Here is an 18367-nt window from a genome sequence, read left to right on the forward strand (position 1 = left end):
GGATTTTCGTAAAATCACAAAAACATCATATAGAGATAACTTAACACGACAAGAGCGTATAGCAATGAGGGAACTACAGTCCTTAAAGGATGTAGTGATCAAACCTGCCGACAAGGGGGGTAATGTCGTCATTTGGCCAACCCACCTGTATGAGAAAGAGGCTTTTAAACAATTGCGGAATAAGGAAACATATATGCCTCTGTCCAATAACCCAGTGGGTACTTACTCCAGGGAACTGTATCTGATACTTGACTCAGCGGTGACTAGGGGTATTATCCCCAAACGCATTCTTGATGGTCTTTTGGCAACTCAACCTAGGATACCCACCTTTTATTTGTTGCCAAAGGTCCACAAGAATCAAATTGACCCACCGGGGCGTCCTATTGTCTCTGGCATAGGAGGGCTATGCGATCCAATTTGTAAGTTCATAGAACACTATTTGCATCCCATTGTGGAGACACTGCCCTCCTATGTCAGAGATACTATGGACATTCTGGCCAAGGTTGATGGCATTTGCTTGGAACCTGACATGTTCCTGGTCACGGTCGATGTGGAGTCTCTTTATACTTGCATACGTCACACTGATGGCCACAACATTTTTTTTGAATACTAGTAATCTGGATCCATCTCTGTGTGACCTTCTCTTGGAATTGTTGTGGTTCATCCTGACCCATAATTTTTTTTTTACATTTAAAGACATTTTTTCAAAAACAAGGCACTGCCATGGGCGCAGCGTGCGCGCCATCATACGCTAACCTGTTTCTAGGATTTTGGGAGAGGCAGGTTTTCGGTGATGGCGCGTATGCCTCCTCCCATGTGCATTGCTGGTATCGATACATTGATGATCTGTTTATAATTTGGCAAGGAACAGAGTCAGGAATTAATGAATTCATGAGCTCTTTGAACCACAACAATTCCAACATTCGACACACACAGATGTCACAAACAACAAATTGACTTCCTTGACATTCAATTAATTGTAGCAAAGGATGGATATATACAAACAGACGTCTTTCGAAAGGAGTCCTCTGTGAACTCTTTGCTCCATGCTGCCTCGGCACATGAACCTGCTACGATAAGAGCTATTCCAACTGGTCAGTTCTTGCGGATGAGGAGGAATTGCTCCTCAGACGAGAGATTTGAATGTCAAGCAGAAGACTTGAGGGAGAGGTTTCTCTCACGTGGCTATAGCAAGAGATCCACTAACAAGGGATATAATCGAACTAAACAGATTCCAAGATCTGGCCTCTTAAATAAGACCGTTAGAGGAAAACAAAGATGATACTATATGTTTTATGTCTACTTATAACTTTCAATGGAACATTATGCGTCATATTTTGGAGTGACATTGGAGCATTTTGAAGACTGACTCCACATTGGCCGTGACCCTCCCAGATAGACCACAGGTAACTGCAAGGAGAAACCAGAGTATCAGAGAAACTGGTGAGGAGCCACTGTGGCCGAGACAGTTCCCTTGTTCGGATCTAGGGGCCCGAGGTGGGGCTTTTTTCCATGCGGTGATTGCGTGGCATGCAGGAATATGGTGAGGGCCTTTGATTTTCGGTCCTCGGATGGTAAACAATTTCAAATTACCCACCATATTTCATGCAGCTCTATGCACGTAATTTATTACGCCACCTGTGCTTGCAATCTCATTTATGTAGGCCTCACCTCTCGCGAACTGAGAATGTACGAGATATCTTAGCGGCCAGGGAGGTCTTGGAGCCCACTGGGTTAAAAACAATACTGACGCATTTCAAATTAGTTCATGGCTGTGGTCCATTATAATTTAAGGTACGGGGCATAGATAGGTTGCGCTGTGGCATCAGGGGAGGCTATTTACAACGCCTTGTAGCCCAAATGGAATGTCATTGGATTGTGACTCTGGACACTGACACCGAAAGGATTTTACTTTTTTGTATGATTTTAATTGTCTGTGTTTTTCTGCTTGTGTTTTAGAGATTGGCTCCTTATAGCGTGCATTAGCATTACTCATCTCGTTTATTCATCAGGGATACCTACCAGCTTGTCGTCTCATCTATCAACAAAATTCTCTGCGATCCAATCATTTGGTTATTGCAATTATGATTCAACATGCATGTGATATGTTTTATAGGGACATTCATCTGTGAGATCAAATGATCAGCATTAGTCTGGTGTTATTTCTTGGCACCATTTTGCTTATGATGAATTTTCCATTTCAGAGGTATAAATATTGTCCCATGTCAGATGTATGCATGGCCTTAGGATTCAGATACTCACTGTCCCTTAAGAATTGAATGCTAGATTGATTAATATACTGGGGGAATAATTGAAACAATAATTGAAATAAAAAGGTGGGGTGGATTATTTTTGAATTGAGCCATGTATTGTATTATCTGCAAGGGACAGAGCGCACGGATGAGAATGTAAATTGTTTTAATAATCATCGCGTTTGATATTTTGGGATTAAGTGCAATATACATAGATTTGGTCGTGTAATGTGATATTGAGGATGCTGCCCCCTTTTTTAGTGCTAATGCTGCAGATAATTAATTATGTGCTAATATGATCTACTCACTTTTTTTGGGGGGGATTAATTGATGTATACCCTCTCACTTATCCCCTCCTTCCCTTGTTTACCCAAATAATGAAATGTATAGCGGAAGACTTACTGGTGGAGATGATCATGTTTTTATCAGAGGAATAGATGACATAATGGCAGCAGTCAGAGACCTCAACAATATGGCGCCAATCATGGGAAGTGCACCCCCTGACCTGTGCGTGTCACCGCGGGAGCCCGGATGTTGTGTGTGACACGGCGGGCGTGATTAAAGCGCACGCGCCAAATAGCCCGACACCCGGATATTGCACGATATAAATAGGAGTCATAACAGGGAGCACTCCAGACAAGACACTCCCCCCCCCCCCCCCCTTGAAAAAGGTGCAGGAGGCACCGAAACGTATGTAGGGGTACTGAATTGGACAGGGAAACAAGCTGAGAAGGTAATAATCACAATGATGTGGTGCAACTGATAAGTATTTTTCAAATTCACAATGAGTTACCTGATTGAATGTAGCGCTTGACTCTTGGGCCTTGACTAGTTTATTGCTGGATAGTCTCTGTGATACACCCCATATATCTTTATCTCCCCACAGGAGTTTACCATTCTGATATATATTGATCAGTTGATCATATTATATATAAAGATCTTACAGTGTGGGGTGTGTCACACAGTCACCAGGACTAGTCAGATCCTTTTAATTGGCTATGACAATAAGCTGATGGACCAGTGTGTACATTGTAGGCTGATAGCCTTAACTAGTGGAGACCTTTTTGATCCATTATAATGGATACTAGATGGTGGCCCTATTCTAACGCATCGGGTATTCTAGAATATGTACGCGGACGACCGGGAGCAATCAGCAGAGTGTTGCTTAAATTTGCCGCCAAAATCGCTGATTGGTCGCGGTTGCCGGCCGCGACCTATCAGCGAACCGTGTTAGTGAGGACTGGAGAGAGTGTTTAAATTTGGTGATAAAATTGCTGATTAGTTGCGACCGATCAGCAAAACGGTGTTTAAATTTGGCTCCAATATCGCTGATTGGTCGTTAAATTTTCCACCCATATCGCTGATTGGTCGCGGTCGACGCCCGCGACCAATCAGCGTCGTATTAGTGAGGACCGTCGCTGCTTGTGCGGCTACTTCCGCTGCGAGAAGCCGGGAGATGAGCGGCTACTCGCAGCAGAAGCATCCCGACCGGCGGCGCCGCTCCCCCGTTCACATTTGCCCTCCGGAGATCAGCGGGCCAAGCCGCTGATCTCCCGATGTTAGCCGCATGGAGGTGAGCGGCGCCGCCTGTTGGGGTACTTGTGCTGCCAGCAGCGGGGAGATGAGCGCCTCGCGCCGCTCAACTCCCCGCTGCATCGCCGCTGACGAGCCACTAACGACCGCCATCTTTTTCTGAAATCCCGCGTCATTGATTGGCCGCAGCCGGACCAATCAGCGACGCGGGATTTCCTGGGCAGACAGACGAGATAAGACGATTATATATATATATATATAATTTATTAGTGACTACATGTGGTACTTGGACAGATATTTTGTAAAACAAGCTGCACCTGATCTGTGTTCTATGCATTAATCTCATATTTTTGGCTTCTTGCTCTATGTCCTCTGGTTCTTGTCGTGAACCATTACTGATACCTTGTCTAAATAAAAAAGGAATTTTCCTTATACGCCAATGCTAAATAGCATGGTGAATTTTTAATGTATGTTCATGAATATAAGTTTGTTATTTAATAAAATGATGACTTTATATTACTGTTACGAGTTACTCTGACTATATTTGACTCAAAATGGTGCTTTGTAACTGTAAGACACTGCATTTTTTGAAGCAGCAAAAATCTGCATAGTCAAAGACTCACCATAAACTCATTGTGGGCATCCAGCCTAAATCTAGGGGAAAATTAATAGACTCACCAACCCGGACACACTCACAGTATTATGCTTGTGGTGTGATATCCAAAGGCCATGTTCACACATTCAGCATTTGGTCAGTATTTGTAAGCCAAAACCAGGAGTGGAACAATCAGAGGAAAAGTATAATAGAAACAAGTCACCACTTCTGTATTTATCACCCACTCCTGAAGCATAAGGGTCCATTCTGCTGCTATCACATTGCAACCTGTGCAGATTTTCCTACAGATAAGCTCAGAAATATCTGCACCAAGCAGGCTAAGCTCTTATGTTGCATAATAGTGTTGAGTAGGTATGAATTGTTAACCCCTTCGGTGAGCACACTCGGATGCTCGTCATCGATGAAAGTGTTTCTGTGGCTGCATGTGTCACACAACTGTGACACATGCAGGGATTGCCTAACAAACAGGCAATCCCTGCATGTGTTACAGGTGTATAACAGATGTGACACATTCAGCCGCGGCGACACTTTCATCGATGCCGAGCACGCCGCAAATACTTGGCGAGCACTCGAGTGTGCTCGCCAAAGGCATTCACAATTCATACTTGCTCAACACTAATAAGGATCACATATTCAAGTCTGCTTGTGGGACTGATACGTATCGTTAAAAAAAAAACCCCCACACATTTGGTTTTTGTAATGGCTCCTCCACCTACTCGGATCAATGATCACACAAGATGCAGCGACGACACCGGAAGTCATTAGGAGAATATCTACGGGCAAATTGACAATGAGCTCACTGGACAAGGTCTTTAAATTGAGGAACATTTCACTGGTGATGAAGACACGACTCATACATAGTCTGCTCTTTTCTGTGGTAACATACAGATGCGAAACCTGGAGGATAAAGAAACAGAAGAAGAATCAATGCCTTCGAAATGTGGTGCTGGAGAAGGATGTTATCAATACCATGGATGGCAAGAAGGCCAAACAAATCAATCATGGAACAAATCAAGTCAGACAGAAGCAAGGATCACCGAGCTATGACTTGCCTACTATGGACTCATCATAGGAAGAGAGAGATCACTGTAGAAGGACATCATGGTCGGAAGAACAGAAGCAGGGGTGGATTAAGAGTAGCAAGGGCCCCAGGCAGTTTAGAAGGCGTGGCACACACACCTGATGTATCACATGATCCCCTGTGATAGATCATGTGATAGTTCACGTGAAAATAATTTAGCACAATATTAATTATAAGAATTTTTTAGGCAGTGTGCCCACTATGCGTTTTCTAAGTGTTTCCGCACCGGCAATTCCACTGCAGAAACGCTTAAAAAACGCTTGGTAGAAGGTCTGCCATGTTCCCCAATGATAATCCGCATGTGCTGTGCACATGCTGCGGAATATTCCGGTGCGGATTATGATTGCAGAAAAATCCGCAGCTGCCATTAACTTGCATTGAAACGCATGGAATCCGCATCACTGCATCTGTACATGCGGAATCCAAACGTTTCAATGTGCGGATGGTACCCGGGTCTGGAGAAGAGGAGACTCTCTTCTGGACCCGGGTACCATAGAACCTGTAAAAAAAAAGAATAAAATAAAAAATAAATATTATACTTACCTTCTGATGGCCCCCGGTGTCTTTATCCGATGCGTCCTGGCTTGCCGGCAGCTCACGGTAGACTAAAGGACCTGTGGTAATGTCATTTAGTCATGTGACGGGTCACGCGACCACTGAAGTCGGCAGGCCATCAGAAGGTAAGTATATATTTATTTTTTTACCATTCTTTTACGGTCACACTATATAAATCCATGCCGGTTGCATGGATTTATATAGTGTGACCAAGTTGTCAAGTACTTTTCCAAGTGATGCTAAAATCGCTTGGAAAGCACGCTTGACAACCCGCATGTGAAGAACGCTTCACATCCGCTTGTCCCTGGCAGGAAAAACGCATGTACAATCTGTATGCGTTTTTTCTGCCAGGGAGATGCAGAAACGCTCAAAAAAAATGCGGAGCATTTCAGCATCGTGGGCACATAGCCTTACAATAATTGCAAGACTTAATATTGAGCACCTGCAGCCATCTATACACAGGAGGCCGCGCGTAGCCATCTATATACAGAAGGAGGCCGCGCGTAGCCATCTATACACAGCGGGAGACCACACGTAGCCATCTATACACACAAACATATACATACACGCATAAATACATTTGAAACACAAAAATACATATAAACAGACATCACACAATGATATCTGCCTGCACACACACACACACACTCACCATTCCCCGGCTCCAGCTCCTCTCCGATGCAGCGCACACTGCGTGATGTCACACTAGCAGACACGGCCACGCACAGGGCTGTGTTTCCTAGCTGTGACGCGGCCGGGCCAGCACACAGGGAAGTTAACAGGTGCAGTGCTGGCCCGGCCGAAGAAGTAGCGGCCGTGCGCCACTGCTGGGGGAGCGGTTCGGGGGCCCCCTCCTCTGGCTGCTGGTATGTGCCGCGCCGCCGCACACATTATAATGAGGGCAATCTGGCCATGGACCCCCAGGCGGTAGCCCAGATTGCCCTCATTATAATCCGCCTATGAATAGAAGGAACAAGGCAAAGAGAAAAACCAGTAATCCGATCAAGATAACGGTGGAGAAGACCCTGGTGACCTCTCTAGTCTTATACAAGATCCATCTTCCTACAGAGCGTTCATGCAGCAAGCCGCCATGGCTCAAGCTGAATAATAATAACTACACTGGGAAGCTCTTACATTATTCAGCTAATCCACTTACACAATTGCTGTTTTTGTCACATAATAAGAGCACAGAGCGGCCGGAGCCCGGGATAGTCCCATGCGGAGACTTCTCACTTCTAGTTACAGGAATGGACCCACTAATAATTACAATTCGACTGAGCGCTGGAAAAGACACAAAAATCCAGATTGATGGTTTTTTTTGTTTCTCCCTCCTACTGAAACGAAGGACTAAAAAAGGGCACAAAACAGAACCAAAAAACGTCATCTTTCCCATGAAAGCAGCCCTCACAGAGCGGTAACCATAAGACATTCCGCCGCTGCTATTGCTTCCACGAGTGCACAGGAGACGCCACTGCAGCGACCACGCGTGATCCCCTCCACTCACGGACATGGTGGGTGACACACGGCGCCGCCACTACTGACACCTACAACAAAGCCCTCTCCCGCACGTGACCGTCCTCACGTGCTCCTCAGCCCCTTGGCGCCCTTATTCAAATTCTACGTAGTGACATCACACACACGTCGGAGCCACGTCGCGGCGGGTTCATTACGCATGCGCGCAGAGCGGCAAGATGGCGGACAGTGCGGAACTGAAGGTAAAGCGCAGCTGGAATTGCGGGACCGGGATCCCGCCCTGTGTCCGACGAGGGGAGTCTTAGGTTCCGGTCGGGGTGGGCCGATGGATCGGTGAGCCAGGAAAGGCGGGGTCCAGAAGCAGAAGAGCTGAGCGGGCTGCGTGCAGGGTACAGTCGCCGCTGTTATTGTTGCTGCTGTCCGTGGTGGTGGAAGGGAGGTGGTCTGGGGTGAGTGAGGGGAGGACAGGGTGGGTGACCCCGAGTCACAGCCATGTGTGCGGCCACAGAGGTGGGAGGGGAGCAGCTGGTCCATCCCTAAGTGTCCCCATGTGGAGGGTCCTCACCATCTGTCCCATTCTTCCCCTCCCCCACCTCCTGTCAGCCCTGCGTGGTGGGGACACTCGGGACATGGCTGCTCCATGTGGCTCTGTAGTTCCTCCTGCTCGGGCGTTGTTTACTTGTAGTGTTTGTGTTCTGGGGCCAGAGACATCGCCTGCTGTCCGCTCATCCCCTGTCATCTCTGATCCCTACATTATATCACGTGTAGCCTGTGTCCTATATTCTCCTCCTACTTGGTACAGTGTATGTGTAATGGCCGAGACTGGTCTGCTGTTCTGGTGATGACCACCTGTCGGGTCGTGGTGTACAGTCAGATGAGCCAGCTGTTCTGGTGATGACCACCTGTCGGGTCGTGGTGTACAGTCAAATGAGCCAGCTGTTCTGGTGATGACCACCTGTCGGGTCGTGGTGTACCGTCAGATGAGCCAGCTGTTCTGGTGATGACCACCTGTCGGGTCGTGGTGTACCGTCAGATGAGCCCGCTGTTCTGTTGATGACCGCCTGTCGGGTCGTGGTGTACCGTCAGATGAGCCCGCTGTTCTGGTGATGACCGCCTGTCGGGTCGTGGTGTACCGTCAGATGAGCCAGCTGTTCTGGTGATGACCACCTGTCGGGTCGTGGTGTACCGTCAGATGAGCCAGCTGTTCTGGTGATGACCACCTGTCGGGTCGTGGTGTACCGTCAGATGAGCCAGCTGTTCTGGTGATGACCACCTGTCGGGTCGTGGTGTACCGTCAGATGAGCCCGCTGTTCTGTTGATGACCGCCTGTCGGGTCGTGGTGTACCGTCAGATGAGCCCGCTGTTCTGGTGATGACCGCCTGTCGGGTCGTGGTGTACCGTCAGATGAGCCAGCTGTTCTGGTGATGACCGCCTGTCGGGTCGTGGTGTACCGTCAGATGAGCCAGCTGTTCTGGTGATGACCGCCTGTCGGGTCGTGGTGTACCGTCAGATGAGCCAGCTGTTCTGGTGATGACCGCCTGTCGGGTCGTGGTGTACCATCAGATGAGCCTGCTGTTCTATATACATGACATTGGTGATGTTCCTGTCTTCTTAGTCTGTGTTCACACATTGTGGTGTTGCTGTTTTTTTTTTTTTTTTTTAATGCAAATTAAAAGCTGTTTTTACAGTACCAGTAAAAGCTCTGAGATTTCAGAGATCTTATGCGAATGCTTCTACCTCCCCCCAACTGAATTGGAAAACTGCTGCTTTTTTGAAAACTGCAGCATGTCAATTCTTTCAGCATTTTTGCTGCATCTTTTCACCCATAGAAAGCAATGAGAGACTGGTGAAGGAAACCCAGGTACAGCTGGATGTGAAACACATTTAATTTTTGTACTTCAAGTACAGTTTAAATTGGTGATATGTGTTAACTATGCCCGACTAATTCAAACACCCCCCCTCCCCCCTGCTGTTTTTACACTTCCAGTTCAGAGATCAGGTTTTGGCTGCAGAAAAAAATGCAGCAAAAAAAGCAACGTGTGAACATAGCCTTGGGCTACGTTCCCACGATGAGTTTTTGATGTTGCGCTATTTCTGCACCTATTAAGGAAAATAGGTTACTTGCATTCTTTTCCCAAAATTATTCAGAATGAAAAAAACTCACCAAAACCTCAATGTGGGAACTTGGTTTTATAGTCAAGTTTTTCTTACATTTTATTTTTCCAAAGTAATGTTGATCCTGGTACAGGCTGCGTTGAAAAGTAAGCCAGAATAGGTAGAAATGAACTGGTTTCTCCATTGTTTTCTAACAGCAACTTTACTTTTTTGCCACTAAAACTTTTTTTTTTTTTTGCTTCAAGACCAAATGTGAAAACATCCGAAGGGCTCAGTCAGTCATCTGTATTGTGGACACATTGTAGCTGCTGCCTTGGCCTGATTCCTATTTGCCAACCTGAACCATCCTCATGAATCCCTGTGATACTGATGGTTCAGGTCATATAACTATGGTCAGGCTTGAACTTATAGCTGTATAGTGCAAACCTGTGCCCACATTATTCCCATTAGATTGGGCTGTGAGGGAATGCTTACAATTTTTTTTCACGTGAATTTTGATGCTGATCGACTTTAAAATCTACATAAAAAAAAAAAGCTCTGATTATAAACACACTTTCTATCCTTTCATAAGGGCACTCCCATCACATTTAATAGCCATCCTTTCCTAACTATGAATGTGAATATTGACGTCTGTACTTGGATAAAAGTTTTTGGGGGGATTTCTGTGACTTGAGGGGCAAAAAAAAACCCCAAATATAAATTTATGTAATTCTGTGTAACATGCTTATCTTAATTGTCCAGCTGCTTCTTTTTTATACAGTCAGGCCATGACCCCACTATCAGTATTTTTTTCTCAGGAGTGGGAACCAAAACCAGGTGAGGAACAATCAGAGAAAAGGTATAATAGAAACAAGTCACCAATTCTGCATTTATCACCCACTTCTGGTTTTGGCGATAGCATCACTTGGAAAGTGCTTGACAACTAGGTCACACTATATAAATCCATGCAAAAGGCATGGATTTATACAGTGTGACCGTAAAAATAATAAAAAATAAAGCTATACTTACCCCCGATCCCCCGCCGCGTGTGCTGCAGCGCTCATCCTGTCTTCTTCCGGGTTGCCGGCATCTCGCGAGACAGCCTGCGGTCACATGATCGCGACGTCATCTCAGGTCCTGGAAGGTAAGCGCTGCAGGGGCCGCCGGACAAGTGAATATAAACTTTTTTATTTTATTCTTTTTTTCACAGGTACAATGGTACCCAGGTCTGGATGAGAGTCTTCTCTCCTCCAGAACTGGGTACCATCCGCACATTGAACCGCATATAATCCGCTTGTACAAATGTACAGAAGTGGATTCTATGCGTCTCAATGCAAGTCAATGGCGGCGCTTCCGCAAAATTAATGAACATGCTGCGGATTTATTTGCGCTGCAGAAATGCTGCGGAAAAATCCGCAGCATGTGCATTGACATTGCGGAATGCCATTGGGGACCATGGGGTGCGGATTACCATGCTTTTTTGATGCGGAAATTCCGCAGCATAAACGCATGAAAAACGCATCGTGTGCACGCAGCCTTAAGTTCTTGGGTTTTGATAGATAAAGCGATGTGTGAGGATTTTCTATTTGCCGTATTCATCTTTAGCTAATTGTACTCCAGACCTGATCTTTCTCGGCCTCTTGATCGGCTCTTCCGTGTTTTACAACAAATTATTCTTTATAAATAGTTCTGTCCCTTTAATCGCTGTGTCGTTTGCCATTGTCAGTCCTGCAAATATTGGCAAGCTGCCTGATGGAGCGTGTGAATTTGCTTTACTACAGTATTTGGATAACTTCACGTCACTGTTTTGTGGGTAAATATTCTGCTATTGGCTGCAGTTGTTTGCCTCCAGTATAGAATTATTTTTGGAATGAGTATAAAATGAGTGCACTCTCGAAGATTGAGGAGGCTGGCAGCTGTATGGAGAAAGCCGGTCCTCAGGTCTGTCACCATTTTCCAGAAACAATCTACCTCTTATTTATAGAAGTGGTGAATATATTCCCCACCCCAGCAGGGAACTTTGATTTTTACATGTGCCCACACATTTCTATGCAGCCCAGGCCTTAATGGTTTGGGATTATTACATTTCTATTGGTTTATTTAGAATTGAGCATAGTTTAAAACTAATAGGGCGGCTTATCCATGATCGTTGATTAAAAATTGTTTTTTTTTTTTCAACAATTGCTTGACTGACGGCTATCATACCCGACTCGCCTCATGAAACCTACGGCCTTGCCGAGCATTTCTGTGTAGTCTGAGAAGCTGCCAGACTCCTATGGCAGTGGCTTATCTCTCCTCTGGACAAAAGAATCGACCATTGAAATTCTAACAGTGACATCCTTCCCTCCCCCGACATGAACATGCTACCTTCTGGTCTATAATGCAGGCTGGCAGTTTTCCCGTCTTATTTTCTATTTATAAAGGGAATATGCCATCAGAAAACAGCTTATTGTTAAAAGGGAACCTGTCACCAGTTTTGTCCTATATGAACTAAAACGATCACTTTATGCATTCCATAAATGTTTATATAACCCCCTTTAGATCACCCTCCCATCCCCCAAACGAACACAAGAAAAAACTTTTTTACATTCTGTCGTGCTGCATGGTAATCTGGTCAGTCCGGACTGATGGGTGAAGTTTCGGGCCAAATCCACCCCGATTTAAAATGCTTCGTTGGGGGAATTTACGGGGGGGGGGGGGGGGGATGGTGGGGTGGTGTATTTAAAAAAAAAAAAAACAACTATGGGATGCCGCACAGTATAAGGTGATGGTCTTAGTTTTTATTTAGATATTTTACTCACTTATATATACTCAATCTAAATTCCCTATCAGTATGTCTTTGGCGAGTGGGAGGAAACTGGAGAATCCAGAAGAAACCCAGGCAAACACGGGCAGAACATACAAACTCCTTACAGATGTTGTCCTTGGTGGGATTGAACCCAGGACCCCAGCGCTGCAAGGCTGCAGTGCTTGCTATCCACTGAGCCACCCATATAGGACAAAACTGGTGACCCCCAAAATACTGGACTCGAAGTCGATCGCAGCATTCTGGAGGTAAGCGCCGGTACTCACCTCTTCCCTGGTGTCCCGTGCTGTCTGAGGCCAGGTGCCTTGGTTGTCATGGTGTCACCAGACAGCAGAAAGATACATTCATCATGCGCAGTGCACGATGAATGTATCTTCTGCTTGCAGCGCTGACAGCCTACGTATAGCATAGGGATAGTGCTCCATTCCTATGCTATACAGCCGATCAGATTGTAAAGTGAAAGTGCCATAGTGGGACAAAGTGTAAAAGTAGGAAAAAAAACAAAAAAAACCCTGCAAAAATATATAAAAAAAAAAGAAATAATCCCCCAAAAATAAAAATATATAATGTACCCATCAATAAATACTATGAAAAAAGTACACATATTTGGTATTACCGTGTCTGGAACAACCGGACCTATAAAAGTTCTCCACTAGTTAACCCCTTTAGTGAACACGGTAAAAAAAAAATAATAAAGCATCGTTTTTTGCTTAGTTTTTTATCATCATACCACCAAACAAAAAGTGGAATAAAATGCGATCAAAAAAAGAATGTAAATAAAAATGTTACCGCTGAAAACATCATCTTCTCCCACAAAAAACAAGCCGCCATACAGCTCCATCAGCCGAAAAATAAGTTATAGCTCTCAGAATAAAGCGATGCAAAAATGTTTTATTTTTTCTATAAAATAGTTTTTATTGTGTAAAAGCGTCGAAACATAAAAAAACTATGGTATATAAATGTGGTACAGCTGTAAACGTACTGACCCGAAGAATAAAGCTACCTTATCAATTTTACCACACGCGGAACGACCTAAAAAACAATTCCTGAATTGTTGGTTTTTGTTTATTCTGCCTCCCAAAAATCTGAATAGAAAGCGATCAAAAAATGTTGCGTGCCTGAAAATGGTACCAATAAAAACGTCAACTCATCCCGAAAAGACTGTCACATGACTGTCTGCCGAAATATGGAAAAAGTATAGCTCTCAAAATATGGCGATGCAACAACAAAAAAGCGTCTTTTAGCGTGTGACAGCTGTCAATCATAAAACCCAATATGAATCTGGTATCTCTATAATCGCACCGACCCGAAGAATAAAGTCGTCTAATCACTTATACCGCACGAGGAAAGGTGTAAAAAATAAACGCTGGGGTTGGGGTTTTTTCAAAAGTAAAGAAAATTATGAATATATGGGAACTAGTTTTGAGCGCAAGTGCTCGCTACTTGAGCTTGCATCGGGTGCTGAGGTATACACCAAGTATCGCGGGTGCTGGAGTGACATGCTCGAGTCTCTCCCCCCATCATATGCTTTGCGGCCAAAATAACTTGTGGGGGGTATCCACTGGTGGTTAGGCACCTCAGGGGCTCTCCAAATGCAACATGGCTTCCACTAATTATTCAAGCAAGTTTTACATTCAAAAAGTCAATTGGCGCTCCGTCCCTTCCAAACACTGCCGTGTGCCCAAGCAGTGATTTTCCCCCACATATGGGGTAGCGGTGTTCTCAGGAGGAATTGCACAACAAATTTTGTGGTCCTTTTTTTTTTTTTTTTTCTTCCCAATACCCTTACAAAAAAAAAAAAAAAAATCAGGTCTAAAGTAAAATTTTTGTGAAATTTAAATGTTCATTCTTTCCTTCCCTATTCCAAAAATTCCTGTGAAGCACCTGAAGGGTTAATAAACTTCTTGAATGTGGTTTTGAGCACCTTGAGGGGTGCAGCTTTTAGAATTGTCACTTTTGGGTGTTTTCTGTCAGAAAGGCCCCTCAGTCACTTCAAATGTGATGTGTAGTGTTGAGCGAGTATGTTCTGTTAACCCTTTCGGCGAGTGTGCTCGGCCGAGCTCCGAGTATTTACAGCTGCTCGGTGTTATGGTTGAATCGCTCCCGTGTGCATGATTTGCAACTGTTTGACAGCTTTATTACATGTGAGGAATGTCTATTTCTTACACATTCCTCCCATGTAATAAAACAGTTGCAAATCATGCACACGGAAGCGATTCAAACATATCACCGAGCAGCTGTAAATACTCGAAGCTCGGCCGAGCATACTTGGACAGAACATACTCGCTCAACCCTAGTGATGTGGCGCCCCCCCCCCCCCCCCCAAAAAAAAAAGATTTTGTTGGAAAAATGAGAAATCGCTGGTCAACGTTTAACCCTTTTAACTTCCTTACAAAAAAAATAAAAACATTTGGTTTCAAAATTGTGCTGATGTAAAGTAGACGTGTGGGAAATGTTGTTTGTTAAATATTTCGTGTGACATCTCTCTCTGATTTAAGAGTATGGAAATTCAAAGTTTGAAAATTGCGAAATTCTCAAAATTTTTGCCAAACTTCTGTTTTTTTTCACAAATAAACGCATGTAATATTTAAGGAATTTTACCACTATCATGAAGTACAATATGTCACGAAAAAACAATCTCAGAATCAGTGGGATCCGCTGAAGCGTTCCAAAATAATTACCTCATAAAGTGACAGTGGCCAGAATTGTAAAAATTTTAGCCTGGACATTAACGTGCAAACCACCCTTGGGGTTAAAAGGGTTAAGTAATAGGTCATTTTCTGATTACACGTTCCCTTAAGCCCCCGTCTCACACAGCGAGATCGCTGCTGAGTCACTGTTTTGGTGACGCAACAGCGACCTCACCAGCGACTTCGCTATGTGTGACACTTTGCAGCGATCAGGCCCCTGCTGTGAGATCACTGCAAAATGTCCTGGACCATTTTTTGGTCTTTGCCCTCCCGCTGGTCAGCACACATCGCTGTGTGTGACCAGCGGGACCAGCGATCAGGCTGGTAACCATGATAAACAGCGGGTTACTAGGGGCACACGCGCACCTAGTAACCCGCTGTTTATCATGGTTACCACTTTGCTACGGTGAGCAGGAGGTTACCGCTCACCGTAGCAAAGTGGTAACCATGATAAACAGCGGGTTACTAGGTGCGCGTGTGCCCCTAGTAACCCGCTGTTTATCATGGTTACCAGCCTGCTGCTGCTTCAGCAGGCTGGTAACCAGGAGCAGGACATCGTTGAAGATTCTTTCCACGGTGTCGCTGCTCCCCTGATCGCTGGTGAGCCTGCCTGTTTGACAGCTCACCAGCGATCACATAGCGACGCAGCAACAATCCCCGACAGGTCGTATTGTTGTCGGGATCGCTGTAGCGTCGCTAAGTGTGACGGGGCCTTTAAAGTTCTGACACACATGTAGTTTAATCACTTCAGTGTCTGCGTACAATGTGGTCTTCTGGATTTCCTTCAGGAATGTTGACCTATAAATACTGTTTACAGGTGTCCGGCGGATCGCAACTTGTTAATGACTGGCTGTGTGCAAGATCTGTGATTTAAAGGGAATCTGTCACCCCCCCCCCCCCCCCCTCCCCCTGGGCGATATCAGACCTCTACTATGGGAATACAGGTGATAGAAAAGTAAATCTATGCTTACCTGTATGGCCCATAGCAGAGGTCTGATTGCAGAGAAATGGGGTTTTATCAACAGTTTTGCACAGGCTTGGCCCGCCTTCCTTCTTAGTAATCCCCAAAATCCCTTCCTATGTGTTTATTTACCCCTCACTTCCCAGGCATGCACAAAGCGCCTCACATAGAGCGCGCTTTGTTTCCCCCTGCCTACTTTGTGCACTGCGCCGCAGGGTTCTATTTCGCAGGCGCCGGGAAATCACTGACTTCCTAGAAAAGCTTGTAATTGGACAGACTTAGGCTTGTTCACACGTTTTTGGTGCAAAAAAGCGCAGGTTTAAAGTACCAGCAAAGTGAATGAGATTTCTGAAATCTCATGCACATGCTTATTTTTTTTCCTTCAAGTTTTGAACCTTCAATCCGCCTATATGCGTAGATGGCTTATCAGTGATGTTTATTGTTTTAATCAAACTTAATTTTACATTAAATTCAAGATAGTATATGGATGGCAACTGAGCTCCATTTGCAAACCTGGCAGTTGATACATGCTGCCTGTGGATGTATCAGACACTGGCTGTATGTTTAACTCTGAAACGTGTAGAAGTTTCAAAGATAAACTTAGTTTAATGACAGCTAGGGACTGAGATGCACAGGAGACTGGTTGGACAGACTGGTACCTGGTGTCTTCTTCCCTTAGATTGGAGTTTACAGGGCACACTATTTAATTTGCAAGTGCTCTACAAAATATCCATGTTAGGCCTCATTCAGACGTCCGTGATTTTAATGATGTTAACATGGACCATATTTGTCCCCTGAGTCTCTTACGATCAGTTTCATTAGTTCTTTTTCTCTTACTAAAAATGGCAAGTCTTTTCCTATTCATTGCAATGTTAATCACAGACTGCACACAGAGTTTACACTGCCATCCGTCTGCTGTATCTTTGGCCTGTTACGGATCTAAAACTGACGTGTCTCCAGCGCTGTGAACGAGATGCCACTAAATCTCAATCATGACCTAGGGGGAAAGCCAAAGTGTAAATTGACTGGCGCTGTGGATGTCACATTAAATCCGCAACGATGTCTGCAGTGTGAATTGAGATGCTTTGGATGTCGCTGCAGATTTCACTCTTTGCATTGCAAATTCCGCAGCGAAAAGGTCCTACGGGAACCTACCATGAACAATCCAGCACAAATGCTCCACGCAGAGCCGCAGCTTGCTCTAATATCTGTTCATTGGTTGTTATGTGACTTGGATGTTGTCAGTCACTTGCTCTGTATTGTGCAAAACATTGTTGCACACCATTCCTATAATCTATGGCACATGTGAATCCCCTCTTGACAATTTTTATTCTATAATCTGGTTCTGTTGAATAGCCCACAGTGTCAATACTTCGTTCACATGGATAGAAAAAAATATTTTTTTTAACCCTATATTTATTGAAGTTTTTAAATTCTAATTAGAAGAGAGAACCTAGCAACCCAGGGTTGAAATAAGAATTAATATACATACATATATTTTAAGACTATAAAAAAAAACACAAAAAAATAATGTGGGGGGTTGAGTTCAATCAATGGATCCCTGCATGCTCCAGTATTTCAAGGCACTTTTAGGTAGGTTGTATGGGCGGTTAAGTCCCTTTTTTAGGTACTAAGTTGTATTGCAGAAGTACAATGTAATGATTTAAAAGGGTATGGTTACAGCCACCACTCATTATGTATTGAGCGGTGACCTGAAGCTTCACCACCCGCGCCTCTGACTGAAAGCCAGAGGAATAAAGTTAATTTCCTCCCGGTAGCCGGGCTTTTAGTGCTGCAGCCTCACAGCTTTACAGCGCTATTAGCCTCAATATCTGCAGGTTAATAGTAGTTGTTTTTTAACATGACAGGTTCCCTTTAAGTTAAAGCATCTAACTTTTTGAATAGTTCGCTATTAATGTTGAGAAATTGAAAATATATTTTACACTGCAAAATAATCATGAACAAGCGTTTTTTACGATTATCTTGTCATGTAAGCAGGCTGCCGATCACTAGATGAACACTCAGAGCAATCGTTTACCTGTTGACCTGATCTTTTACGCGGTGGGGAAAAAAATTCTCAATGGTGCATTATCACGTTTTTTAACAGGATTTGCACTGCTGAGAACTACTGCAGCCTACGTGCACAGAGATCTATTACAGATCACTCATTGCACATCATCTACTTTGGTCTGCTTGTGTACAGAGTTCTTTAAACTACCTTTTATAGTAAAAATGGCAACACTGTTGGATTCGCATGCAGAATTGCAATATCACGTGATCCCCCTCCTTTGACTACTTTACATGTG

General features: G+C 44.5%; 1 protein-coding gene across 4 annotated transcripts in view; it reads left to right on the forward strand.

Annotated features, from left to right (window-relative positions):
• The first annotated feature begins 7675 nt into the window (after nt 1-7675).
• The window catches only part of PIAS1 (protein inhibitor of activated STAT 1), a 60324-nt gene continuing 49632 nt past the window's right edge, over nt 7676-18367 (forward strand). The window contains exon 1 of one of the 4 annotated variants that reach the window (XM_073653463.1): nt 7676-7752. In XM_073653463.1, coding sequence (XP_073509564.1) covers nt 7729-7752 — 24 coding nt within the window. In that variant the 5' untranslated portion in view covers nt 7676-7728. The other 3 variants (XM_073653465.1, XM_073653466.1, XM_073653464.1) reach the window with 3 other exon arrangements.

The sequence above is a fragment of the Phyllobates terribilis genome, unplaced genomic scaffold (genome assembly GCF_046119375.1).
Source record: "Phyllobates terribilis strain yellow unplaced genomic scaffold, ASM4611937v1 Scaffold_11__3_contigs__length_659146591, whole genome shotgun sequence".
Lineage (NCBI taxonomy): Eukaryota > Metazoa > Chordata > Amphibia > Anura > Dendrobatidae > Phyllobates > Phyllobates terribilis.